The sequence below is a fragment of the Nicotiana sylvestris genome, chromosome 8 (genome assembly GCF_000393655.2).
Source record: "Nicotiana sylvestris chromosome 8, ASM39365v2, whole genome shotgun sequence".
NCBI classification, from domain to species: domain Eukaryota; kingdom Viridiplantae; phylum Streptophyta; class Magnoliopsida; order Solanales; family Solanaceae; genus Nicotiana; species Nicotiana sylvestris.
In genome coordinates, this window is record NC_091064.1 from 104,691,392 (window position 1) to 104,709,235 (window position 17,844).

General features: G+C 41.6%; 1 protein-coding gene across 1 annotated transcript; it reads left to right on the forward strand.

Moving 5' to 3' along the window:
* Positions 1 to 3,800: 3,800 nt before the first annotated feature.
* LOC138875480 (uncharacterized) lies at positions 3,801 to 17,320 on the forward strand. The gene is made up of 2 exons (XM_070154309.1): positions 3,801 to 4,146; positions 16,824 to 17,320. Exons 1-2 carry the CDS (start codon positions 3,801 to 3,803, stop codon positions 17,318 to 17,320), a joined length of 843 nt encoding a protein of 280 aa, XP_070010410.1.
* The last annotated feature ends 524 nt before the right edge of the window (positions 17,321 to 17,844 follow it).

A 17,844-nucleotide genomic window follows, 5' to 3' on the forward strand; every position in this document is an offset into this window, starting at 1 on the left:
AAGTTTATAAGCTGAATCAGATTTTATATGCTACAACCAGCAGGCAAGCCTAATTCGGGCTTCTTATCTAAACTATGTAATAAATCAGTCTGCCTCAACCTTTTAAGTTTTAATCAGACCCTAAATAGTACATGCAAATCATGCTACATTATATGCTTTCTTTGGTTTAAGGGAGGTCTGTTTGAGCCCTTTTATTTGTTTATATGCTTCCCCAAACTTGATATATGTGTTTTGTTTGTCGCCTTAGTATTTTACCTTTTGAAATCACAAATAAGCCCAATATCTCCTCCTTTTAGGATTAGTAGTCCCAAGTGCCTCCGGGGCTGATAGGATTGGGGCGGGTAATAGCATGCAATAAGTAAACGAGACCATTCCGCGCTTTAATACCTTAACGGGGCGGGAAAGGGTAGATATGGATATGATGAACACGCGATAACATAACGTGTAGCCCCTCACTGAGGAGTGATTACCGGATGTTGTGTGGGGTGATCCATATTATTAATAAACCTAGGACCCCCCTTCCCTTTGTTTTCTTTGTTTCTTTTAAATCTTTTTAAACACTTTCTTTTAAGGAAATCAACTCTTTTTAGTTCCTTTTTCTTATTTTTGTTTATTTGTAACCATTATGTGAAAATCCCCTCTTATTTGAAGCTTTTATTTACCTATGTGTTATTTGCACTTATGTCACAACAATAGTTTAGCTGGGAACCACAATAGTGGATCCTGAGGGGTGCCTAGCACCTTTCCCTTGGGATAATTTCAAGCCCTTACCCAATCTCTGGTTACTTAAAACAAACCCCTCCTAGTGTCCTAATGCACTTTAATCATTAGGTGGCGACTCTTCAATTCAAAACCCAATTCCCAAAAGGAAATGAGTTGTCCTCCTAAATGTCATAAACTCAATTTCACGAGAAAAAGGAGGCGCGATAGCATGGCGACTCTGATGGGGAATTTCTTTTAGGCTTTTACCATTTCAAGCTATTACTGTGACTTTACATTTCTTATGTGCCTTTATTTGTTTAATACCTTTAAGCATTTAATTCCCTCTCCTACTGCAAATACTGACTTGTCTCTTGTTTCTTTCCCTTATTTCTTACTTCTTTCCTTTACTGCACTCCTTTATTACTGTTTTAAATTATTGTAATTATTACTTTATGAACGTGCAAATACATGACAACTTATTTCAATTATTGCATAAGCATATTTTCAACATCATATTCCACTCGTGCCAAACAAAATGCCATAGAAACGCTTATAATGAGTGGTTGTGCTCTTCCGATATTATCACCCCCTAAATCCGAAAAAGACGTATTTGCGGTAAAACCAGTCGATCAACGGTGTAGTCGACGGTTCCGCGCCTTTCCCCCTTGAGTTATCCGCTCAAGGGTACCAGTCTAAAACCCCCATAGAAACCTTACTCTATTTAATTGTGCATGCATCTTGGTCAAACTCAGCCGAGTCAGTTAAGTTGTCCGCATAATGACTCTTTAAGATAAGCCTTGTACAAAGTCCACTGGGTTTTCTCAAAACCCAAACGGACACTACCACGTTCTGTGCATTTATTTGGAGAACTAAATGTCTTATGCCAATTATTGGTATTTAATAGTCGAGTCTGGTGGGGGTAAGGGCCTAACCCTTTTGTCTTGCAGAAACATGAGGCACGAAGTCCCCATATTAGGCATGGTCACTAACATCCACCCAAGGTTGCTAAGCTGGTGGGAGGATCTTCATTCCAGTGATCAGACTCTTGTCCGAAAATACCTAGGAAATATACCTTCCCTCCTGGAGGTCCAACCCAACAACAAAATCATAGAAGCTGCTACTCTGTTCTGGAATTGTGATAGGTCCATGTTTCGCTTCGAGGAGATTGAGATGACACCCCTACTAGAGGAAATAGGAGGATTGGCTGGTATACCATGGGAGACTTTGGGTTTGTTAATGCCGGAAAATCTCAAGGGTAGAGGTTTTCTCAAAATGATGGGCCTAAAGAAGAATCCATACTTGACATGTTTGAAGGAGTCCTACATTCCCTTTGATTATTTGTATGAGAGGTATGGTCACAAAAAATCCTACCATACTTATCCGGATGAGTTCGCCCTTACATCGTTGGGGAATATTCACCGAAGGGTCTGTCTTCATGTTTTTCTTCTTGGGGATGATAGTGTTTCCAATGAAGAAAGCAAGGATCCACACCAAGCTAGATATGGTCACCAAAACTTTGATGGAGGGAATTGGTGGACAACCATTGAGCATAGTGACCATGATCCTCACAGAGATATACCGAGCCTTGGAGAAGTGTCAACAAGGAGCCCAACATTTCAAGGGTTGTTTGCTACTCCAGCTCTGGCTCATAGAGCACCTCTAAAGAGGTGAATACCGACAAGAGATTCAACGAAGGGATTGGGATGATCACATAGCCTTCCATTATCCAAGACGAATGAGCTACATACCCAACATGTTCGCTCAACCAGAAGATGCCAAAGGGTGGTTAGAGCTGTTTGAAAATCTGAGGATCAAGTACAATGGATGTTCGAGTGGTTCGCTACCGAGGAATTCATCGCCCGATCCAGGGATGCACCGTTTCTGATACTGATAGGTTTTAAAGGAACCTACCCTTACGTCCCTCTCCGAGTTATAAGACAGGCTAGTAGAAAGTAGGTTATACCAAGGGTCGACAAGATGAGTCACTTCTGGGCTGAATTTCAAGATGATGATAGCCCTTACAAGTGCCAGGCTCAGCATATGTGGCACTGCAAAATTGTCATGGGAAGGGATACCATCGAGCCAGACAAATACCATGTTGGTTGTACTCTATACTATTCAGGATGGCTGAAGGATAATCATAATGGTTTAGGGCAACCCAGGTTTGTTCGAGGTCACAGAATCATAGATGAAAAGGCCGAGGCACAGGTCAAATACAATCAACTACGCAAGAGGATTCGGGAATGTGAAAGCGAGCACCGTGAGATTAAAGAAGCCCACCAAAAATTGATTGAAGAGTGGAAAGACATGGCTGTTAGTGCCAACAAGCGACTGAGATACTTGGAACGAGGTTTAGTGGAGTTGGAAAGGAAGTTTCTCAAGAGGATCGAGGACTGCCAGAATGCTGAAGGAAACGAGGGTGGACACCTGGCCAGAGCCTACCTGTTGCTGGGACTTTATGAGCTGGTGAAGCTGTTCGATGGAGCCAAAGATGCCGAGTCTGGGGAAGACCCTTCTGGGACCAAATAGATAGGAATCTTTTCTTTTTGCTTTAAGAAATGTAATAAGGCCAATGGCCACTAGTGACATTTTATTCCTTGATATTTAGTGTCGTTCTGGGATTCGTCTACTTTTATCAATAAAATGAGGCATTTAGCATTATAAGTTCTCCAAATCAATTTGTCGCTAGGCCTACCTCGGGCACAATGAGGATCCCAAATTAGGACACGATTTACATTCTTGCACTATGTGTTTAAATATCGCAACATTCTTTTCTTATAATTCGCACTGACTTGTTTCATTTTTTGTTTTTACTTTTGTTTTATTTATTGCCCTCCCCAAAGGTTAGTTCGTGCACTCTGGCATCGTCATCATATTCCACAAGATCAAAGGGCCCTCCACCCACTCCTCCTTCTAGTCCTATCAGAAGCAGGAACAAAGGTAAGACGGAAGATTTGAACAACACCAGAAAGGAAAACTCAACTGAACGGGTAGAGGTCACTCATGGTGCTCAGGTCTCCAAAGAAAGTGCACCCAACTCGAGCAGAAACTATTGAAATTTCAGGAGGAACTTGATTGGGTTCGGAATCTGGGTGAGTATGGCGTCTGACTTTACGGACAGGTTCAGGTTCAACACAAAAAATGCGCCAGATGTGTTCTACATCCAGAATTTAAAGAAGAAGCCCACAGAAACATTCCGCAAGTACGCTACTCATTGGAGATCAAAAGCCGCTAAGGTCATACCGGCTTTAGAAGAAGAACAAATGAACAAGTTTTTCGTCTGGGCTCAAGACCCACGGTACTATGAAAGGCTGATGTTGATTGAGAGCCAGAAATTTTCTGACATCATCAAGCTAGGGGAGAGGATCGAGAAAGGCATCAAAAGTGGTATGGTTACAAACTTTGAAGCTTTGCAAGCTACCAATAAGGCTTTACAGTTTGGTGGTATGTCTAAGAAAAGGGACGTAGGTGCCGTAATGGTTGCACAAAGAGCCAAATTCCCTATCAAATACCAAGCCTATCAGATACCTCCACTCACATATCAGCCTACCCCAAATTACCAAACACCCTCACCCTCTAACCAAACTCCACCACCTACTTACCAATCACCCCCACCTCCCACACCCAAATACTCCCAACCTACACATGTCTATCAAGCCTACAATATTCAACCATCCCACTATCAGTCATCTCTCACACGCCAAAACCTTTCTAGACCTCGACCAAATTTTTACCGCAGACTCCCCAAATAGTATACCGCCATTGCTGAGCCAATTGACCAGCTGTATGAAAGGCTCAAAGCTGCTGGTTATGTCACCCCTATCCCTGCTATAACCCCTGAAAACCCTTCTCAATGGGTCAATTCAAATAAATCCTGTGCATACCATTACGGCATGAAAGGGAATACCATTGATGAATGTCACTCTCTGAAAGACAAGATCCAGACTTTGATTGATAACAAGATCATTGTGGCAAAGGAGCCTACTCCAAATGTCCGCAACAACCCTCTGCCAGACCACAAGGGTGGAAGTGTTCACATGATTGAAATAGAGGATGATTGGGACCCCAAGGGATCAATCGGTTTGATCACAGAAGACGACGAACCAAAGAAGCCAATAGTCACCCTCAATCCAATCGTAGTCCAGATTCAGCCTTCTGGGATACTAAGGTAAACATGTCCATACCACTTGAGTTTGAAGCATTATCCTTGGCAAATACAACATCACCGATTGAGGTCGAGTTTGGGTCTCCAGCAAATGCACCTGTACCATTTGAAGTTGCTGTGTTACCTTCCAAAGTACATGCTCCGTTCGGAGTAAAGGTGCCCGTGTCAATTCTGGTAGCAATGTCAGCTGTAACACCATTCCATACAAATGCCATACCTTGGGATTACCCAGCCGAGGAGAGAAGGAAAGGGAAAGCCAAGTTCGGGGAAAAGATTGCGGCATAGGGTATGACAAGAACCGGCAGGGTTTATACTCCGGAGCATTTAGCTGAGTCGAGTAAGCAGGCCTCTGGTCGGCCGACCATTACTGAAATCGGGCCCGATGATCTCTGGAGAAAGATATAAGCCAAGGAATAATCAGTCATTGATCAGCTGAACAAAACACCGGCACAAATATCTATCCTAGCTTTGCTACAAAGTTTCGATGCACATAAGAATGCCTTGTTGGAGGTGCTGAGTGAGGCATATGTACCAAGCAACATCACCAGAGGAGAAATGGAAAACTGGTAGGGCAGGTATTGAAAAGTCACAAGATCACTTTTCATGAAGATGAGCTGCCACCAGAAGGGTTGACTCACAACAAAGCGTTGCACATCACCGTGCAATGCGAAGATTATTTTATCACTAGGATCCTGATTGATGGAGAGTCCAACCTCAACATTTGTCCGTTGGTAACACTTAGGACATTGGGAAAGGGGCTGCATGAGATCAAGGACGGGGTCATCAACGTCAAAGCTTTCGACGGTTCCCAAAGGTTCACTATTGGGGAAATTAGTTTGTGCTTTCAAATAAGCCTACTTGGTTCGATGTCGATTTCCAAGTAATAGATGTGCCGGTATCTTACAACTTGCTGTTGGGACGGCCATGGATTCATGCCGCTGGGGCTGTAGCATCAACACTACATCATGCAGTGAAGTTTGAGTGGAATCACCAAGAGGTGATCATTCACGGTGACGGTAGCAATCCCATATATAGTCGCCAAACCATCCCAGCGATCGGAGGAAGTAGAAAGATAGGCAGGGAAACCTATCACCACATCGAGCGAGTCAACGCCGTTGACAAAGACAAATGGTAGGACAACAAAATTGAAAGCATATTAAACTGGAGCAGATATGAACCTGGCAAGGGACTTTGCAAGAACCTCCAAGGAATCGCCAAGCCTATCAAACTGAAGAAACATGGCACCACCTTTGGTCTGGGATATGAGTACACTTGGGAAGAATTTAACAACTGGTCGCCACCATGGCGCAGTCCATACTACCCGTTGGAGCAGACTTTCCAGCCGACCGATGTTATCTATGGGTGAAAAGAAGAGGAAGCACTGGCAGTAGTGAGGAATTTGTTCCTAGAAAATGATAACATGGATTGTTGTGTCATCTTTGAGGAGGAGGGGGAGGAAGGCCCTTCCTTACAGGCCATAAGTCGAGGAGTATGCCTCAACAATTGGACCATCAGAACCACCAGAGCCCGGAAAGCCTCGGGGTAGCAAGGTTGAACAAAGCATCATGCACTATCTTTTATTTTTACTAGTTGATTTTCTTTTCGCATTTTGAATTTTCGCAATAAGATCTTCCAATGTTCAAAATAGTTATGAAATTTATCAAAAGCATTTCGATTTCCTTGAAAATCCTACTCTTATTATTTTCTCTCATTACTTTATTTATACAGCATTACTATTACTTATCCTGATGAACCAATGGCTATGACATGTAACGAGACAACGCAACAAACGAACATAGATTCAGAGGGAGATGATATACTAGAAGAGATTGTTAAAGAGGTCGAGAACTTTGAGAACAAGCCGAAGTCCAACCTGGACGAGACTGATATTGTTAACCTGGGAGATGCAGAAAATGTCAAAGAAACACTAATCAGCGTTCACTTATCACCGTTAGAAAAGGAAGTGTACACATAATTTCTAAGAGAATACGTGGACATATTCGCCTGGTCATATGATGACATGATTGGTTTGAGCACATCTATTGTGGCCCACAAACTGCCAACTGATCCGACATGTCCACCGGTAAAGTAGAAGCTCAGAAAGTTCAAGCATGATATGAGTCTGAAGATCAAAGAAGAAGTCACTAAGCAGGTCAAAGCTAAGGTTCTCAGGGTAGTAGAATATCCAACATGGTTAGCCAATATTGTGCCGATGCCAAAGAAGGATGGGAAGGTCAGAGTCTGTGTCAACTACCGGGATCTCAATCGGGCCAGTCCAAAGGACGACTTCTCCTTGCCGAACATACACATCCTGATTGACAATTGCGCCAAGCACGAGTTGCAATCATTTGTAGATTGTTTTGCTGGTTATCATCAGATCTGGATGGATGAAGAAGATGTTGACAAAATGGCTTTCATTATGCCGTGGGGAATGTACTGCTACTAAATAATGCCATTTGGGTTAAAAAATGCAGGGGCCACATACATGAGGGACATGACCACCATTTTCCACGATATGATACACAAAGAGATCGAAGTATATATAGACGATGTTATCATCAAGTCCAATAAAGCTGCTGATCATATGGAAGATTTGAGGAAGTTCTTCAATAGACTGAGAAAGTACAACCTAAAACTGAATCCCGCGAAGTGTACATTTGGGGTTCCTACCGGAAAACTACTTGGGTTCATTGTAAGTCGTCGAGGAATAGAACTGGATCCATCAAAGGTCAAAGCTATTCAAGAACTGCCACCGCCAAAGAACAAAAAGGACGTAATGAGTTTCTTGGGGAGACTTAACTATATCAGCCGGTTCATAGCACAATCTATAGTTATCTGTGAGCCAATCTTTAAGATGTTGAAGAAGGATGCTGCTACCAAATGGACCGATGACTGCCAAAAAGCCTTCGACCGAATCAAGGAGTGCTTGTCAACACCACCGGTTTTGATCCCGCGCGAGCCAGGCAGACCTCTATTGCTCTACCTCACAGTACTAGATGGAGTGTTCGGCTATGTTCTGGGGCAGCATGATGAAATGGGGAGGAAGGAGTAGGCTATCTATTACCTCAGTAAGAAGTTCACCCCGTACGAGGCTTGGTATTCTCTATTAGAGCGCACCTGTTGTGCTTTGACTTGGGTAGCTCAGAAGTTGAGGTACTACTTCTGTGCCTATACTACATATCTCATATCAAGGATGTATCCCTTGAAGTACATCTTTCAGAAGCCCATGCCTACTGGCAAGCTGGCCAAGTGGCAAATCCTGTTGAGTGAATTTGACATTGTCTACGTGACTCAGAAAACAATCAAAGGACAGGAACTAGCAGATCACCTTGCTAAAAATCCCGTGTACGGAGAATACGAACCCTTGAAAACATATTTTCCTGATGAAGAGGTATCATTCATATGAGAAGATATTGCAGAATCCTATGATGGTTGGAGAATGTTTTTTGATGGAGCAGCAAATTTCAAAGGAGTTGGCATAGGAGTGGTCCTAGTATGAGAAACCGGTCAGCATTATCCAGTGTCTACCAAACTCAGGTTCCCCTGCACCAACAATACGACCGAGTATGAAGCCAGCATCTTAGGGCTCAAGATGGCCATTGACATAAACATTCAAGAGTTGCTAGTAATTGGAGACTCAGACTTGCTTATACATCAGGTCCGAGAAGAATGGGCGACCAAGAACTCCAAGATACTCCCTTATTTACATCATGTACATGAGTTGAGAAAGAGGTTCACAAAGACAGAATTCCAGCATGTTCCCAGGGCCCAGAATGAATTCGCCGATGCACTGGATACCCTATCATCCATGATACAATATCCAGACAAGAATTTCATTGATCCCATTCCGGTAAAGATCCATGATCAGCCAGCTTACTGTGCTCATGTCGAAGAAGAAGCAGACGGAAAGCCTTGGTTTCACGATATCAAGGAATACTTGGCAAAAAGAGAATACCCAGAACTCACAAATGCTACTCAGAAGCGCACACTTCAGAGGTTATCCAACAATTTCTTTTACAGCAGAGGAATCCTGTACAGGAGGACTCCTGATTTGGGATTACTAAGGTGATACAAAGGAAACATCCAGACTATTAGAGGAAATTCATATAGGGACCTGCGGTCCATATATGAATGGTTTTGTCTTAGCAAAGAAAATACTCCGAGCTGGTTACTTTTGGATGACTATGGAATAGACTACATCCAGTATGTCCGAAAGTGCCACTGCTGCCAGATACACACAGACATGATAAAGGTGACTCCAAATGAGCTTAATGCAACAAGCTCGCCGTGGCCATTCGCCGCCTGGGGAATGGATGTTATCGGACCAATCAAACCTGCCGCATCAAACGAGCACAGGTTATCCTAGTAGCAATTGATTATTTCACCAAATGGGTTGAAGCAGCATCTTACAGAGTAGTGACTAAGAAAGTCGTGGTAGATTTTGTCCGCGACCTTATCATTTGCCTGTTCAGGATCCCGGAGTCAATTGTCACTAATAATGGTTCCAACCTCAACAGTGACCTGATGAAAGCCATGTGTGAAACCTTCAAGATCAAACACAAGAATTCTACAGCCTATAGACCTTAGATGAATGGAGCCGTAGAAGCCGCCAATAAGAATATCAAGAAGATATTGAGGAAAATGATAGAGAAGTATAAACAGTGGCACGAGAAGGTATCATTTCCTTTATTGGGGTACAACACCATAGTCCGCACATCAACTGGGGCAACCCCTTATATGATGGTTTACGGTACAGAGACAGTCGTTCCCGCCGAGGTGGAAATTCCTTCCTTAAGGATCATACAGGAAGCAGAGCTCGACGACGTAGAATGGGTGAAAAGTCGTTACGAGCAGCTAGCTCTTATAGACGGAAAAAGAATGAATGCATTTTGCCACGGTCAGCTCTATCAGAATAGAATGTCCAGAGCCTTCAACAAAAGAGTCAAGCCGAGACAATTCACACCGGGGCAGCTGGTGTTAAAGAAAATTTTTCCGCATCAAGATGAAGCTAAAGGGAAATTCTCTCCCAACTGGCAGGGTCCGTACATGGTTCACCGGGTTCTGACAGGAGGAGCCCTTATACTTGCAGAAATGTACGGGGACGTTTGGCCAAAGCCGATCAATTCAGACGCAGTCAAGCGATACCATGTGTAACCTTTATGCTTTCCTTATATGATGTAATTTGAACTACGCCAGACTGATTTCCATTTAAGAGGGGATACGTAGGCAACCCTATGGATTCGGTCACAATTCAATAAAATTTCATCCCCCCGGCAATTAGAAACTAGGGTAGGATTTTGAGAAAGACCCTCAAAATTCCGAAGTAATTTCAGCCAGTCACTACCAGCAGCCGTCAGAAACATCAGCATAGTAAACTGGGGCAGAATTTTGAGGAGGACCCTCAAAATTCCGGAGCAAGAAAAGTTGCAATGTCTTGAACCACGTTGCAGTCGTCGGTTCATCTAAAGAAAACTATTCTCGATTATGTATTTATGTTATATTTTTACTAAATCATGCATGTATGTTACCAAATTGCTTTGTTTAGCAATGCTACCCCAATGATACGCACAGTATCACCGAAACAGAGCCGAGCAGGTCAAGCAAAGTCAGTGGGGATACGAACTAAACTTTCCCCTTTACAAAACTCACGATTTTTCTTTGAATGCAGGCACCTGAGTTGGAAAATCATCGAATATACTATACACTCATACTGATCAGGAATACAACTCTCAAAACCGTTACCTATTCACAGTTGCTATACGCACACAATATCCCCAACAGCCACAATATCCACAATCCGCTATCAGCTAAGAAAACTCTATTGCCATTTGCCATTTTTACTTCCTGCATAAGGCTACCATTCTGCCTTCCGAGGTTAAGCTCTACCTCCATCTGCATTCTCTGCATTGCATAAGGCTACCATTCTGCCTTCCGAGACTAAGCTCTGTCTCCATCTGCATTCTCTGCATTGCATAAGGCTACCATTCTGCCTTCCGAGACTAAGCTCTGTCTCCATCTGTATTCCCTACATTGCATAAGGCTACCATTCTGCCTTCCAAGGTTAAGCTCTACCTCCATCTTCATGGCTGAAAGATCGCCACTTTATTTACATTCTGCACGGCTGAAAGATCACCACTTCATTTACATCTTGCATCGGCTGAAAGATCGCCACTTCAGTTACATTTTGCATCGGCTGAAAGATCGCCACTTCATTTACATCTTGCATGGCTGAAATATCGCCATTTTATTTACATCTTGCATTGGCTGAAAGATCGCCACTTCATTTACATTTTGCATCAGCTGAAAGATCGCCACCTTCTGCATCTCATGGGCTGAAATATCGCCACTTTATTTACATCTTGTATCGGCTGAAAGATCGCCACTTCATTTACATCTTGCATCGGCTGAAAGATCTCTACCTTCTGCATCTCATGGGCTGAAAGATCGCCAATCTATCCAAAGGCGTCATTGTTCGGAGACACCATTTTCATAGCCCGAGAACGCCATGCCATGGCCTAAGGACCCCTTTTATCTTTTGCATATCATTATTCAAAGGCGTCATAGTTCGGAGGCATCCTTCTCATATCCCGAGAGCATCATTTCATGGCCTGCGAATCCCTTATCATATGCTTCATGGCCAAGGACGTCATGGTCTGAGGACGTCATCCTAACCGTCCAAAGACAACATTCATGGTCCGACGGGAACTTGCATCACATTTAAATTTCCGCACAATATACACTTGTATTGCTTATTTGCAGGTAAACCGACGAGCAACAACCGTCTCAGTAGGAACAATCCCACTCCAGTTCCCGCAGCCCTGTTAGACTTTAACCATCCATTCCAACCCGAATATCGCGTCCGTCTTGAAAAATCTCCATCGACATATTCCGCCGATGGATCGCCCGATTCCTGTAAGACTAGGGATATGTAAGCATCTTAGGAACTAGAGCACAATCGACCTCTTCAAACCATTTTGTTCGGTCAAAATTGGCCATCATATCTTTACCAGACAACTCTTTCATCCTTCTCGGGTAAAGAGGGGCAGCTGTTGATACCCAATTTTTTTTTGTATATTTGTATATGCAAAATACTTTAAAAGTAGCATATGTATGCATATATAAGTATTTACAAATACTTTTATTATTTTTTTTTTAATTTTAAAGGCTTTTAAAATCAATTTTATTGCCTTAGTTTACCAAGAAAAATCCAATAAGTGTCCAAAGTTATTATTTTTGGCGATTCACTTGTTTAATTCTCAAATATATGCGAAACTACAACCCAGATAATTTTTCCATGTTTTTACCAATTTATTTAGTATTTTTAAAGCTCAACTGCATGTAATTGCAATATTAGCCTCATTTATGATTTGATTGCATTTACATTTATAAAAATTAAGTCCAGTATTTTTAAATTAATAATTATATGTTATAAATCATTTTAGTACTTTCAATTTATTTCCAGATTTTAATTTGCTATTTTTATAAAATAAATGGGGAAAAGTGGCTATTTAAAATCTAGCCAGATTTCATTTCAATTTCAGCCTAATTTGCACCACTAATCCAACCCAATTTCAATTTCAAATGACTCATCCCAATTCCTAAAATTACCGGACCCACATCCCGTTTAAATAACCCGCCCGGCCCCCCATTTAATCCAACGGCCACATTTCAACCTTACCATTTTTAATTACCCATTACCCCCTAAACCTAAATCATTTTCCACCTACCATCTGCCTCTGAACCCCCCATTCTCTTAAACTCTCTCGAAGCTTCTCAAACCCTAGCCGCCTCCCACCACTTCCACCCTAAAGCCACCGGATGGCTTCCAAGGCCATCGGAATCCTACACCAGCCTCCTACGGCTCCTACAGACCTGATTTTTGAAGATTCAAGGCCTGGCCACAATGAAGTTTGGTCCAGGCTTCATTTGATTCAGGTTCTACGACCATCTCCGGCTTTGCTCCGGCGTACTATGGTTGTTCGAGCCTGACCTCGACCTCTCCTGCTTAGATCGGAGAATTTTCCAAGCCTTTCTCACTACTGGGGTTTTTCTAAAACACTAACCCTTCGAGGTTTTTCCAATTCCTTTAGATCCGTTGCGTATCTATGCTTTCCCTAAGCTTTTAAACAATTTTTCTGGCTTTTCTTTCAAAAAACCACTTTCAAAACCATTTCTTTTCCGATCTAGGGTTTTCTGAAAAGTATTTAAATGTTTCTCTGCCTTTCTTTTTCTTTTTGTGTATCTGCCGCTACTGTGTTCTTGTATTTTCTTCTATCGTGTTCTTATATGCTTCTTCTACGGTGTTTTCCTATACTGTGTTCTTGTGTGTTTCTCCTACCGTATCTTCTTTTACTATGTTCTTAAGTGTTTCTTATTAAGTTCCGTCTACTGAGCTTTGTTTAAGTTTCTTCTAAAATTTCTTAGCATGCTTCTTCTTCTGTTCTTATCAATTTTTCCCATTATGTTTCGTATTAGCTTCTCCTACTCTATTTTCTTTGAGCTCTTCTGCTGTGTTCTGCATGTTACTTTTCTATCATGTTTTCTCATGAGTTTTGTTGCTGAAAGGAATATGTTAGAAGTTTCAGTTCTTTTCTAAGACCTCTGAACCTATTTTGAATTTTATTACTTGCCCTTTCATCTCTGCACTTGATTAATGGCAGAAACCCTAGAATTTGGGGGTTCTTCCAGGTTTGGCTCTGTGATTTGCTTGAACTAAGGTTTTATTTTAAAACCCCCAACTCTTTCAGGCCAATTTCGATTCTCTGAACTGAGCTTGGTGATCCTTGTTTTCACACAATTCTAAACTCTTTTTACTAGATCTTTTGCATGCTATCAGAATGCTACTTCTCTTCTGCATTACTGACTTATGTGACGAACCACTACCTACTGATTTTTCAATGGCACAACATCTTCTTTCAACTCAACAAGTTTGTATGCTCTTTATACGTGATAAACCTCCCTCTAAAGGGGTTTTCAAATTTATGATTAGTTCAGACTTCCTTTAGAATAGGACTAATTGATTTTTCTTCCTTGTTTGCTGATTTTCCTCATAACTCGACTTAATTTTAAAACCCTTCTCAACTTTTATGACTTGGTTCATTCATGGATCAGTAATTACAAGATCTCTAGCATTGATTTACTGGCTACTAATTGTTTTTCTTACCTTATTTGTACAACCATGTACTTCAAAATCTTGTCCTTAAATAACCTTTTATGTATTTGCCCCAAATTGCATGCTTTGCACAAAGTGCTTATTCAATTTCTTTCCTTTAATCATTTTTACTCGTTTGAATCTGAATTCCCTAATTAAGGGAAGTCTTGGGTAATTGATTCTTAATTGACAATCAGTTCCTTAACTGTTTTCTTACCTTATTTCTGCCTGATTTTCAAACTATAAATGCACAACTCTTTCACGAACTCATCATCAATTCACAGTCTTTCTGAACTCACACTTATACACAATAGTATCTTCCCTTCTTGTCTATGCCGTGGCCTGTCTACAAGACCTATTTCTTTCCTCAATTTGTCTCTTTAGAGCTGGTATGTCCGGATTTAATTTTTAGCACCACAACAATGTGTATTTACTGCTGTGTGTCCATGTCTACTTGTTGTTTCTATATATCTCAACACTTAAAGTGGCATGATGATTTCCTTCTGTTTGTTTTGTTATGAATCCCATTCCCCTGTACCCTTATGTGTTTTGAGTTATGGCTTAAGGCAGGGCAATGTAAGTTGTTGTCCGTGAGTTAAGTTTGATCCATTTGGGTCCTAACCTCTAACAATGTTCTAACAGGCTTATGGGTGTGCCAGCATCTCCCATTGCTGGGTATGCCCACCAGCCTGCTTTTGCCTCTTTGCAACCTCCCCATTCCCATATACCCCTATGTGTACTGATTTAAGCTGTTTCCCTTTTCCCTTTCCCCTTTCAACATTCTATTTCTGCACTTGCACTCTCTTTTAGTCTCTAAGTTCTGCCCCCCTCTTGTGAGCTTTGCCTTGGGACCTTGAGTTCCCTCTGAACTTGGACACCTAAGGGCTGACCCTTCCACACTGCACTATGTCTTAATCTGGTGATACATTTGGGTGTAAGCATTGTCCGGAGTTGATATGCGACTCTTAAGGAACTTTGACACATCCAAATGGGAGAAAGGCTTTGGAACATGATCTCTTGGTGTTGGTTTACTTCATCTTTCAGTCAGGAAGTCTGAATCAGGCTCTCCTTGGTTGTACTTTTTAATTTCTGATGTGTTTTCTTTACTTTACTTTATTTTGGGCTGTAATAATTTTGTAATAAACTCTTGGGGATGGCCAGCGAAAATGGGAGGGATAACTATGTATGCAAAGGGGTAGACATCCTGCCTATAGGTTTCTAAATTTCTGCATTCTCTCATATAGATATCCTGCCTATAGGTTTCTAAATTTCTGCATTATAGGTATCTTGCCTATAGGTTTCTAAATTTCTGCATTCTCTCATATAGATATCCTGCCTATAGGTTTCTAAATTTCTGCATTCTCTCGTCTAGATACCATTCTGCATATGCATATAGAAAATATACCTATAAGTCTTTCTGAATCTTGCATATCCATTCTTCATTAAGCAATCATTTCATAGGTCTTAAATAACCAACTGCAATTAGATATCATGTTCATAGGCTTTAAACGAAATTTAGTATCTAGATGTCATGCCTATATGATTTCTGCATTTTTTACTATGTTTATAAAAGTGTCCAAAATCGACAACACATAGAAAGCATGCCTATAGGAGCTTTAATCGAATCTGAACCGCTTCACCCGCTTATAAGTCTAAAACCAATAACAGTGACGCATGCTCTTTTGCTAAAACTCACCTTTCTTTAATAACAGACGATTTTTTTTAAATAAATATGTATTCATGTTTACTTCATTGTTTCTAGAATCAGTAGATATCATGCCTATAGGGTCTTCGTCTAACACTTAGGCAAGCCATAGGGTGAATGTTTATAAGCTGAATCAGATTTTATATGCTACAACCAGCAGGCAAGCCTGATTCGGGCTTCTTATCTGAACTATGTAATAAATCAGTATGCCTCAACCTTTTAAGTTTTAATCAGACCCTAAACAGTACATGAAAGTCATGTTACATTATATGCTTTCTTTGGTTTAAAGGAGGTCTGTTTGAGCCCTTTTATTTGATTATATGCTTCCCCAAACTTGATATATGTGTTTTGTTTGTCGCCTTAGTATTTTACCTTTTGAAATCACAAATAAGCCCAATACCTCCTCCTTTTAGGAGTAGTAGTCCCAAATGCCTCCGGGGCTGATAGGATTGGGGCGGGTAATAGCATGCAATAAGTAAACGAGACCATTCTGTGCTATAATACCTTAACAGGGTGGGAAAGGGTAGATATGGATATGATGAACACGCGATAACATCACGTGTAGCCCCTCACTGAGGAGTGATTACCGGATGTTGTGTGGGGTGATCCATATTATTAATAAACCTAGGACCCCCCTTCCCTTGGTTTTCTTTGTTTCTTTTAAATCTTTTTAAACCATTTCTTTTAAGGAAATCAACTCTTTTTAGTTCCTTTTTCTTATTTTTGTTTATCTATAACCATTATATGAAAATCCCCTCTTATTTGAAGCCTTTATTTGCCTACGTGTTATTTGCACTTAAGTCACAACAATAGTTTGGCTGGGAACCACACTAGTGGATCTTGAGGGGTGCCTAACACATTCCCCTTGGGATAATTTCAAGACCTTACCCAATCTCTGGTTACTCAAAAGAAACCCCTCCTAGTGTCCTAATGCACTTTAATCATTAGGTGGCAACTCTTCAATTCAAAATCCAATTCCCGAAAGGGAACGAGTTGTCCTCCCAAATGTCACAAACCCGATTTCGCGAGAAAAAGGGGGTGCGGCAATGCCTACAACTATGCCCTTAGCGAAGTCTTGCTACAAGAAGGGAATCCTATAGTGTACAAGAGCTGGAAGCTAAAGGATGTAGAGAGGCGCTATGCTGCCCATGAGAAAGAATTATTGGCTGTCGTCCATTGCTTACTCCTTTGGAGGCACTATCTGCTGGGAACCCCATTCATGGTCAAGACAGACAACACAGTTGTTAGCCATTTCATGACCCATCCAAAATTGAATGGTCGACAGGCCAGGTGGCAGGAACTCATAGTAGAATTCCATGTCAACCTGGAGTACCGAAGTGGAAAGACCAATCATGTTGCTAATGTCCTCAGGCGGAGAGCTAATCTAGCATCGGTGTGCCTACTCGCCACCCTAAGGGAGAGCGAAGTAGCCACCACCATCAAAGACCAGATACATGATCTACTCATCAAGGATCCTGCTGCACAATATTTTGTTGATTTGGTAGGACAGGGCAAGACTCGCCAGTTCTACATGGAAGATGGTTTCCTTAAAGTGAAAGGGAACCAACTCTATATTCCTAAAGTAGGAGATTTGTGAAGGACTCTTCTGGCGAAATGTCACGATACTTTGTGGGTCGGCCATCCTGGTGAAGACCGCACCATGGAATTACTTTACCGTGCATATTATTGGCCTCAAATGGCTAATGACGTAGCTCAGTATGTGAAGACTTATCTAGTATGCCAGAAGGGAAAGTCGGACCCTTGACACAAGCAGGACTCTTGAAACCACTAGCTGTCCCAAAGAGACCTTGGGAAAGTGTTTCTCTGGATTTCATCACCGGATTGCCCAAGGTCGGAGATCTCACAACTATCCTGGTTGTGGTGGATCGGTTTTTCAAGTATGCTACCTTTATAGCAGACCTACAATACATCTCAACAGAGGATACATCTCGACTCTTCTTCTCTCATGTCGTCAAATATTGGGGCCTGCCTAAAGACATCATTAGTGATCGCGATTCATACTTCACTAAAAACTTTTGGACCCAACTCTTTAAGTGCCTCGAGTCAAAACTGAGTCACAGCTCAAGCTGTCATCCACAATTTGATGGCCAGACATAGTAG

What these genes read in the sequence shown, in the direction of transcription:
- LOC138875480 (XM_070154309.1), top strand. Translation starts at nt 3,801, where the DNA reads ATGGCGTCTGACTTTACGGACAGGTTCAGGTTCAACACAAAAAATGCG. An exon ending in TAAGGCTTTACAGTTTGGTG is followed by an intron (nt 4,147 to 16,823) that starts GTATGTCTAAGA and finishes GGAATCCTATAG; the next exon opens with TGTACAAGAGCTGGAAGCTA.